The sequence below is a fragment of the Trypanosoma theileri genome (assembly GCF_002087225.1).
Source record: "Trypanosoma theileri isolate Edinburgh chromosome Unknown TM35_Tth_59_V1, whole genome shotgun sequence".
NCBI lineage: Eukaryota > Euglenozoa > Kinetoplastea > Trypanosomatida > Trypanosomatidae > Trypanosoma > Trypanosoma theileri.
This window is the reverse complement of record NW_021639901.1, coordinates 35,171-44,138: the sequence shown is the minus strand read 5'-3', so window position 1 is coordinate 44,138 and position 8,968 is coordinate 35,171. Positions and strand designations below refer to the sequence as shown.

Here is an 8,968-nt window from a genome sequence, read left to right as displayed (position 1 = left end):
GCTACTCTAATGGACTCAGCAGACGCGTCCAGTAATCACCGTCTTTTCATAATTGCTGCTGCCAGCGCGGGTATATAGAAAGCCCCTTGACGTGCCCCTTACATATATGTTCTGTGTGTGTGTGTGTGTTTATTTTAGTTACTGCAGAAAACCCTGTAGCATTTTCCACTCTTTTTCCCTTGTTTTTCTCATGTGGTTCTTGGACTCTGTGTGTCCATGTCTCAATGTTGTACTATGATAAGTGTAATTTTTCTTTGTTTTCACCGCATTAGTTGTTTCTGTCTATTTTGTGTTTTTGTATGTCGATTTTCAACATTGTGATAGTGGTCATTTTTTCAGTGCATGAATTGTTAACGAGCAGTTGTTCGTTTCTCTGTGTGTTGTATGATTTTCCATGGTAAGCCAAACTGATTGATTTATGACGCCACTATAGTTAAAATATTCTGTGTATGTTTTCTGTGGGTGTGAGGTTTTTTTTTTTTTTTTTTTTTTTTTTTTTTTTTTTTTTTCTGGGACTTCGTGCAATTCGTCATTTGTCTTTCTTCTTTCCAAACTGAACTTTTTTTTTTACAATTTGTCTTTCTCCCTTTTCATTGTTTCTCGTATACGTGTGCATTTGTGCTGGTAAAAACATTAGGTTCGTGTAAGAAATGTTTCAGAGCAATTATTTGTTTTGTTCTGCTTCTGCAACCGCACTAACACGGACATGCATAACGCCAACTGACTTTTTTAGATACCACTATTAGGTTACTGTTGTATAAGCATGTTATCTCTGCTTGAGGAGATGAATTTCTTTTATTTTTCTTTTTATTTTTTTATTTATTTTTATCCATTTTCTCTGTTATGTATTTTTTTCTTTTCCTGCTTTTCATCTACTGAGCACGTAACAACTGAGTTGCTTCTAAACAATTCTGACGACTCTTCATTTATTTTGTTATTTATACCTGTATGTTTGTTGTGTAACCGGCTAGTCTTCCACTGTTTTTTTTTTTTTTTTTTTTTTTTTTTTTTTTGCTTTCCTTCTGCAATCCCACTGTGTGGCGGCGGCGTGATTACAAACAGGACGTCTATGAGTCAAAACTAGTTGAACCGTATGCCTTGATGTGGATCCGTGTCCCCCGTGTCTGACTGCCGCCACGCCGCCCCCTGTGACCTGTACAATGATGCTATTCTGTGTTCTGCAATGCCGATCCACGTGAGCGAGAGACGACGCTTTGACTACTGGCAACTGACCCGCACACCCCTCTCCATCCCTTTCCACCCCTTTCCTTTCCTCTTCACCGCACGTTAACTGTGCGGGCAGATGTACAGCTGCAAGCACATGGCCAAAAAGAACGCGCTGGGCTTTCATTGATGCTCAATGCGTGGGACAGGCCAGGGAGAGTGCAGACGTACCAGCAGACCAATGAGGTTCGAATGCACCAGACGAGCACCGTTTGTCTCGGTGTGGGAAACGCCTCAAAGAAAGAGCCCAGCAACTTCTCGTTAATATTTCCACCCTGTCACTGCTGTCCGCTGATTATAACAAACATCTTTGCTACAGGCGATCCGACGAGATGACCTCAACGACAGTTTAACCAACCAAGATCAATGAGGACTTGCTTCCCCTTCTCTCTCTCTCTCTCTGTTTCCTTGTTTCTTTTTTTTTTTTTTTTGCTTTCCTTCTGCAATCCCACTGTGTGGCGGCGGCGTGATTACAAACAGGACGTCTATGAGTCAAAACTAGTTGAACCGTATGCCTTGATGTGGATCCGTGTCCCCCGTGTCTGACTGCCGCCACGCCGCCCCCTGTGACCTGTACAATGATGCTATTCTGTGTTCTGCAATGCCGATCCACGTGAGCGAGAGACGACGTTTTGACTACTGGCAACTGACCCGCACACCCCTCTCCATCCCTTTCCACTTCTTTTAGCGATGAATTCTTTATTCGAATTTTTTTTTGTTGTTGTGTGTATTTGAAGATATGTGTTGTAGCATATTTTTGGTTTTTTTTGTTTTTTTGTTTGTTTTCTCCTTTTTGGATAAATAAACGTTTTTTTTTTTTTTTTTCTTTTTGTTTATTTTCTTTGTTTTTTAGTATAGTTTTTTTGGTTGGATTGAAAGAGTAGTTGCGATGCAATCTTTGTCGTCGAAATTGTTGGCGCGTGTGGTGGAGTTGTATACGAACGAAGGTGTAATTTCTGTTGAGTTGTATGATGATGACGCTCCGAGGACAGCTGAATCTTTTTTTCGACTCGCATGTAGTGGTCAACTTGATGGGGCTGTCTTTTCAAGAATGATTCCCGGTTTTGTTTTAGAGTGTTCTTTGGATAATGTCCCTTTGTATGGTGAACTTTTTGAACCAGAGAGGAACAAAAAATTGCATCATACTGGTGCAGGTATTCTCTGTTGCTTTCACCCTCGAGGTGATGTTAGCACCGAAAAGAAGTTTTTTATAACTTTAGGACCACAACCACAGTTGGACGATTTGTGTACTATTTTTGGTAGAGTTTGCTCAGGCATGCATGTAGTAGAGAAAATATCTAAATTTCGTGTGGTGAATGAGAGTTTTCGTCTTTATACGCCTGTGGTACTGAAGCGCTGTGTAGTGCGTGTGTTACCGAAAGAGACAAGGCCGTATGCTTTGAATGATTTACCAGTTAAGAATGCACCGCGTTTGCAGCAACGTGCTGACGCCAAATCTAGTCTGCTAAATAATCTTGAGTGATAATAACAAAATCAGTAGGTGTTTTTTTTTTTTCTTGTTTTCTTTTTTGGTGCATTATGGTGCACTTTTATTGCTTTCCGATAATGTACCTGGTGTATGTTCTTGTCGCATACCATTGTCAATGCTTACATTATGTGTTGTTCTTATCCTTTTGTTTTCAATATTGATTATAGTAGTTACTTTTTCTAGTTTTAGTTATTGATTTTGTGCGTGCAAGACGATGTCAGAGAAGGTTGCTTGTGTGCCTGAGGCGTTTCTCTTTGGCATGCTCGGTGCGGCTGCCTCGCTGGCCTTCGCAAATATTGGTGCTGCATTTGGCACAGCAAAAGCCGGTGTGGCCGTGGCACATCTTGGTATTGTACAGCCAGGGCGCGTGATGCGTGGTATTGTACCAGTTGTGATGGCTGGTATTCTTGGTATCTACGGTCTTATTGTCTCTGTTATTATTAGCAACAACATGAAAACAAGTGGTTATATGCTTTTCTCTGGTTACATGCATCTCGCGGCAGGTCTTGCAGCAGGTATCGCATCCCTTGCGGCAGGATACGCCATTGGTATTGTCGGTGACATTTGCTGTTATGCATATGCCAAGACGGAAAAAATATTTGTGCCGATGATTCTTATGCTTATCTTTGCTGAGGCTCTAGGATTGTATGGACTTATCATTGCCCTCCTTATGAACAACCGTGCAACATCTGTCGCCACGACGTGTGTGTAGTCTTTCTCCAGACGAAATGTACTGGGAAAAAGGGTAGGAGTAAGAATTGAAGGCCAGTAAAAAAAAAAAAAAAAAAAAAAAAGAAAGAGGGAAGGAAAGAAGCGGAAAAAAAAAAAAGAAAGGATAAACGGAGGTGATTTCACTTTGATTGTTTTTGTGGGGGTGCGGCAATATCAGTGCGTTTTCATTTAGCTTTCCTGACGCACAAAGTACATGTGTGGCTCCAGTTTTGTATCAGACCCTATAACTGAGTTTGTATATGCCGTAACCTTCTCTTTTACTGTATGTGTACATATGTTTCTTCCTGCTATTATTTCTCTAGTACAGTTTTCTTTCTTCTTTGCTTTTCTTTGCTATTCTTTTGAGTTGATTCGTAGTACAATAGGTGTGTAGTCCTGGTAGACTGAACAGTTACGAACGTACTTCAAAAAGAAAAAGAAATAGGTGTGTTGGAAAAAGAAAAAAAAAAGGAAAAGAAAGGAGAAAGGGACGTGTACTAGACGTGTACAACACGTATACGTATACGTATATATTTTTATATTATTTATTTTTAAAAACACATACCTGATACTCTTGACGAATAAAATGACTAGTACCACGCCTGACATAACGTCTGATTCCTATAGCGCATCCTTTAACTCTGTTGCATCTCCTCAGAGGAGTCTGCTGCGTTGGCGACCGACGGATGCGCAAACGCTTGAGCACTATGAGTCACTAATGTTGCGTGGGATCAAGTACTATCAGGGCTTCGTTGCTGGTCTCAACACGATATCAAATGTAGATTTCACCTCTGGAGCCCCTGATAGTGATCGAGAGATTCTTGTCCTTCTTCACGGCTTTGCCGGTGGTCTTGCGTGCTGGGCGCAGAGCTGGGAATTTTTCTCCGCCCACTTTGATGTGTACGCTGTGGACCTCCCTGGCTTTGGCCGTAGTGCCCGCCCGGACGTGCGTGTGGACTCTCTAGAGGGGGCGATGGCCTTCACGTGCGGGTGTCTGGACCGCTGGTGCCGTTCGCTGCCGCTGCGCCGCCCGGCGATTTTCGTCGGCCACTCGTTTGGCGGCTTCATCGCGGCGCACTTCGCGATGCGGCGGGGGCCGGCGGCGGTGCGGCTTCTCGCCCTCGCGGACCCGTGGGGCGTCCCCGCCGCCTCGGGAAGTGCGCCGGTCCTCCGCCGCCTCGCCTGCCGGCTCTTCTACGCGGCCAAAAGTCCACTCGCGGCGCTGCGGGCGGTGGGGCCGATGGGGCCGTTCTTCTTTCGCACCGTCCGGCCGGACTTTGCAAACCGCTGGAGGGGATTCCTGCAGGACCCAAAGGTATTCTACGACTACACATATCACTGCAACGCACAGGTACCACCACTGGGGGAAATGCTCTTTAAGGCGTGCTGTGATGAGCATGTCACCGCAAAGATTCCACTTTTCGACGTTCTGCCTGTGCTACTCTCAAAGGAAGTTCCAGTCGTCATGCTCTATGGAAGTGAGACATGGATGAACGCAGAACGAGGTTTCACTATGGCAGATATCATGTTGCAAAAAGGGTATCGTATAAAGGCAGATACCGTGATGAATGCAGGCCATCAAGTATTTACGGATAATGTAGAGGAATTTAATACAAAATTGCTAGAAGCCATACAAGAGTTGTTACTCGAATCCAATGAGTTTGCTAACATACCTCCTCCAGTTAAAAATAAATGCGGTCTTGACAAGGACGACAATAATCATAATGATCATGATGATGATGATAAGTGATGGTTGAAGAAACGAAGAAAAAGAAAGAATATGTATATATCTATATCTATATACGTTTTACTCGTACGTTTTTTCTTCCCCTTTTTTTTCTGCGTGGTAGATCCTGAAGTTTTTTTTGTTTTTGTTTTTGTTTTGCGTTTGTTTGCTTATTTAGTTGCTTTTCTTTTTCTTTTTGTCTTCGAATAGCAAAGCAGAGTGCTTTGAACGTATTTATAATACTTATTCATATTCGCATATATATATATCTTTCTATTTCTTTCTCTTTGTCTGTCGGTACCTGTGTATATATGAGTGTAACGTATTATGTAAAAAAAAAAAAAAAAACGAAAAAGAGATAACCATTTTCTTTTTCTTTCATATTTGTTCTCTTCTACCTATAATATTTTTCTTGTATATATATTATATATATATATTATATATATATAATACTATGTATCAGTATAAATAGAGATTGGTTATCAAAGTTTACATGTGGGAGGAGGTTTACACCCGCGCTTGCGCAGATTCCGGTGTAAGCCCGCGCAACGAAATTCTAGCTCTCAACGATGGTACACTGGAGCTACGCGGTAACACCTTTGAACGTTTTAACCATCGCATTACAGACGATGAACTAGCGGCGCTATCGGAGGCATGTTCACGACTACCGCTTGTTGCTGTGTTACATCTTGCATACAATGAAATCTCAGTTCGTGGGGCCAAAGTCCTTGCGGATGCTTTGCAGCAAGGCTTTAATAGCCTACAGTTTCTCGATCTCTCATACAACAATCTTAATGCAGAGGCAGTGAATGCCATTACCGCTGGTATTGAATCACATCAGATGCTTGGCACACTACTGCTGCGTGGTAACCCAATTGGTGGTGGATGTGGTGATTCTATGAGAAATTTGCTTCTTAATACTTCTACCTTGACGACACTTGATCTTTCTAGTACAGATCAAGACATGAAGTCTATTGTTCAAATCTCACGTGGGCTGCTGCGGAACACAACCCTGACCTCTTTAAACTTGGGAAGACCACTAATGGACAACCCTGATGATGTCGCATACAGTATACACCACCTTACATTGGCTTTGAAAGAAAATCGTACACTACAGAGTTTGGATCTAAATCATTTTAGTATAACTGATGAACTTCTGCGTTTGCTTGTCACCTCACTTTCAGACTCAGCCGTCGTCTGTCTTTCACTGAGAGGTAACAAATTGTCACAAGATTCAGGGGCGATTCTAGCAAAATTGTTGGAGCACCGTACAGACTTTATTTCACTTGACTTGACAGCTAATCGTCTTCGTGATGTTGGTGCAGTTTCTCTTGCGACTGCCGTTGCTGCTCATCCTAGTTTGCGTGAATTGTATCTTTGTAATAATACTATTGGTGGGACTGGTATCACTGCTATTGCCAAAGCCATTGCCGCGAATACATCTCTCACGTCACTAGAGTTGTGGGGGAACGATTTCTCTGATGAGTCTGTGGCAGAACTTTATGGAATCCGTGAAAAAATTATGTCAATGACGAACGTTGATTTTAGTTTCTATGTTGTGGACGAAAAACCCATGTTGGCTCGTGAAAGATAAATATGTATATCAAGTACGTCTTTCATAATCCTATTTTTCTTTTCCCAGTCTTTCGACGAATGAAGGTAACGAGAAAAAAAAGAAAGAAAGAAAGAGAGATTGGCAGAAATGAAAAAGTAGAAAACAAAAAAGAAAAGAAAAGAAAAGAAAATGAGGGATTTGAAGGATATGGGTAAGTTTTGATGATGATGATGTCTATGTGTAAGTTGAATTATTCACTTATGTTATCATTCTTCTTTATTTGTTTGTTTATCTCTGTTTCCGCATGATTTCTCAAAAAAAAAAAAAATTGGTCTTCCTATTATTAAAACCATTTCTCATAATATATTCTTGTTTTTTTTTTTTTTTTTGTGTGTTTTTTTTTTTTTTTTATTATTTCTTTTTTAGTAGGTTGGGTGGTGTTAGATGTTTATACCTGACCAAAATCAGCTCTATGCACTGTACATGTTCTCCTGTGGGGAACATGGTGTCGGTAAACCAAATAAGGAGATGTTAGAACTTTTAGCTGAAGATGATCGGGCGTGGAATTCCCGATTGTCTAATGAGGCACAGGAACGTGGGGTATCTGTTAGTGATCTACAAGAAATTGAAGCTGACACTCTAGAGCGGCAGCAGGAACGCGATGCGGTGATACCATTAGCCATGCGGCGTATCTTTCGCCTTACCCCTCTCTCATACAATTACAATAGTAATAATAATAATAATAATAATAATAATAATAATAATAATAATAATAATAGCAATACGAATACTGAAGGAGACTTGAGTGGTCGTGTACATGTTGGTACTCGTGGGGCGCTGGCAATTCTCGATGTGGTGGAACATCTCCCATTTTTAGAAGAACTTGACTTATCCACTCTCACCTCCTTCTACACCGCTGACGCCTACGCTACCTCTGATGACAACATGCATGATGTGAATAAGCGTACAAACCATGTTAAGGGTACGAATGTCTCTGGTAATGCAGTGATTGCGGCTATCTGCCGTGTTGCCGCCACTCATCCGTCGCTGCGGGTGTTGGACATTCGTGGACATCCAATCGGTACAACAGCGGGCCACGCATTGCGAGAACTTTTACGCAGTAATCGCCGTGTACAAGTGTTGCGTATGGATCGCAGTGGTATTGATCATCACCTCCTTGCAGATATTGACAGGGAGTTGAATCAGAATGTTAATACGGTGCGGGAACGGCCGCAACTCCCACGCGTCGTTCCCGCCGTTATTGCACGACTGCCGACTATTGATCGCAAGACGGTGCGGGAACAACAACTATTACGGCGACTAATGGAGTCAGAGTATGGAATTGGTAATATGATGAATGCTGATGAACTGCGAGAGGCGGTGTTGCATGCACGCGTTATGTCCACTACAGCCGCTTTAACACGCAGTAATGGATTGCGGGGTGATGGTGTACATCTCTTTCTTATCAAATCAGGTGTACTGCGCGCTGGTGGGAACCCACGTCGCTTTGAACTCCGCCGTGGGGATTTCTTTGGTGATACTTATGAGGATTTACCATTCCCTCAAGAACTATTAGAGGAAGCAGAGCGGGGTGTGGTGTATGCTATTCCACTACAGTACTGCACCTCTCTCTGTACGGCGTGGGCACGACGTGTGGAATCTTTCTATCCGCTTGTGCGAAACTTAGCATTGTTGCAGGCGGTGAGTGTGTGGACACGTCTGCGTATTTGCTGCTGTGCCACTTCACGTGTATTTCATAACGGAGAGAATGTGATTGTACCAGGTGATACTTTTAAAGGACTCTTTCTTGTTACCGAAGGATCTTTTGGTGTGGCTGGACGCACAGCAAACGCCCCACGAACACATATGTTTATGGTTGGTGATATCTTTGGAGAGGAGTCTCTTGTATCCAGGCGGGAGTGTAGTTCTGTTACGATTGCTGCCGCAAGAGATGTAGAGACCAGCAGTTGTCTGTTAGTGGAAGGATGTGGAGCACGTGTTCTCCATAGTCATCTGCGGCCCGTACTGATGACACTTGCCTCTGCCTATTCGTTACACGAAGATCTTCAACCCATAAAGAAGTGAAAATACAAAGAGAAGAATATCTATATACATACGTATCCACTCTTACAGGAACATCGATGTAAATAAAGTATGTTTTTTTTGTCGTTTAGATTTTTCTTGCTCTCTCTTTTTTTCTTTCGTTATTTCGTTTTTTCTTCATTTATGGTATATATATATATATATATATATATATATTTTT

The 8,968-nt window shown here is 42.1% G+C and overlaps 5 protein-coding genes across 5 annotated transcripts; all 5 read left to right on the top strand.

Moving 5' to 3' along the window:
- Positions 1 to 2,113: 2,113 nt before the first annotated feature.
- On the top strand, positions 2,114 to 2,707 carry TM35_000591200 (putative cyclophilin type peptidyl-prolyl cis-trans isomerase; the record flags this gene model as incomplete). The annotated part of the gene is made up of 1 exon (XM_029030924.1): positions 2,114 to 2,707. The coding sequence occupies one exon, from the start codon at positions 2,114 to 2,116 to the stop codon at positions 2,705 to 2,707; it is 594 nt and encodes a 197-aa protein (XP_028877794.1).
- Positions 2,708 to 2,927: 220 nt separating this feature from the next.
- On the top strand, positions 2,928 to 3,425 carry TM35_000591190 (putative vacuolar ATP synthase 16 kDa proteolipid subunit; the record flags this gene model as incomplete). The annotated part of the gene is made up of 1 exon (XM_029030923.1): positions 2,928 to 3,425. The coding sequence occupies one exon, from the start codon at positions 2,928 to 2,930 to the stop codon at positions 3,423 to 3,425; it is 498 nt and encodes a 165-aa protein (XP_028877793.1).
- A 585-nt stretch (positions 3,426 to 4,010) lies between these two features.
- Positions 4,011 to 5,174, top strand: TM35_000591180 (putative monoglyceride lipase; the record flags this gene model as incomplete). Its single annotated transcript, XM_029030922.1, has 1 exon — positions 4,011 to 5,174. The coding sequence occupies one exon, from the start codon at positions 4,011 to 4,013 to the stop codon at positions 5,172 to 5,174; it is 1,164 nt and encodes a 387-aa protein (XP_028877792.1).
- Positions 5,175 to 5,643: 469 nt separating this feature from the next.
- TM35_000591170 (leucine richcontaining 34) lies at positions 5,644 to 6,744 on the top strand (the record flags this gene model as incomplete). The annotated part of the gene is made up of 1 exon (XM_029030921.1): positions 5,644 to 6,744. The coding sequence occupies one exon, from the start codon at positions 5,644 to 5,646 to the stop codon at positions 6,742 to 6,744; it is 1,101 nt and encodes a 366-aa protein (XP_028877791.1).
- A 405-nt stretch (positions 6,745 to 7,149) lies between these two features.
- On the top strand, positions 7,150 to 8,790 carry TM35_000591160 (putative protein kinase A regulatory subunit; the record flags this gene model as incomplete). The annotated part of the gene is made up of 1 exon (XM_029030920.1): positions 7,150 to 8,790. The coding sequence occupies one exon, from the start codon at positions 7,150 to 7,152 to the stop codon at positions 8,788 to 8,790; it is 1,641 nt and encodes a 546-aa protein (XP_028877790.1).
- Positions 8,791 to 8,968: the final 178 nt, after the last annotated feature.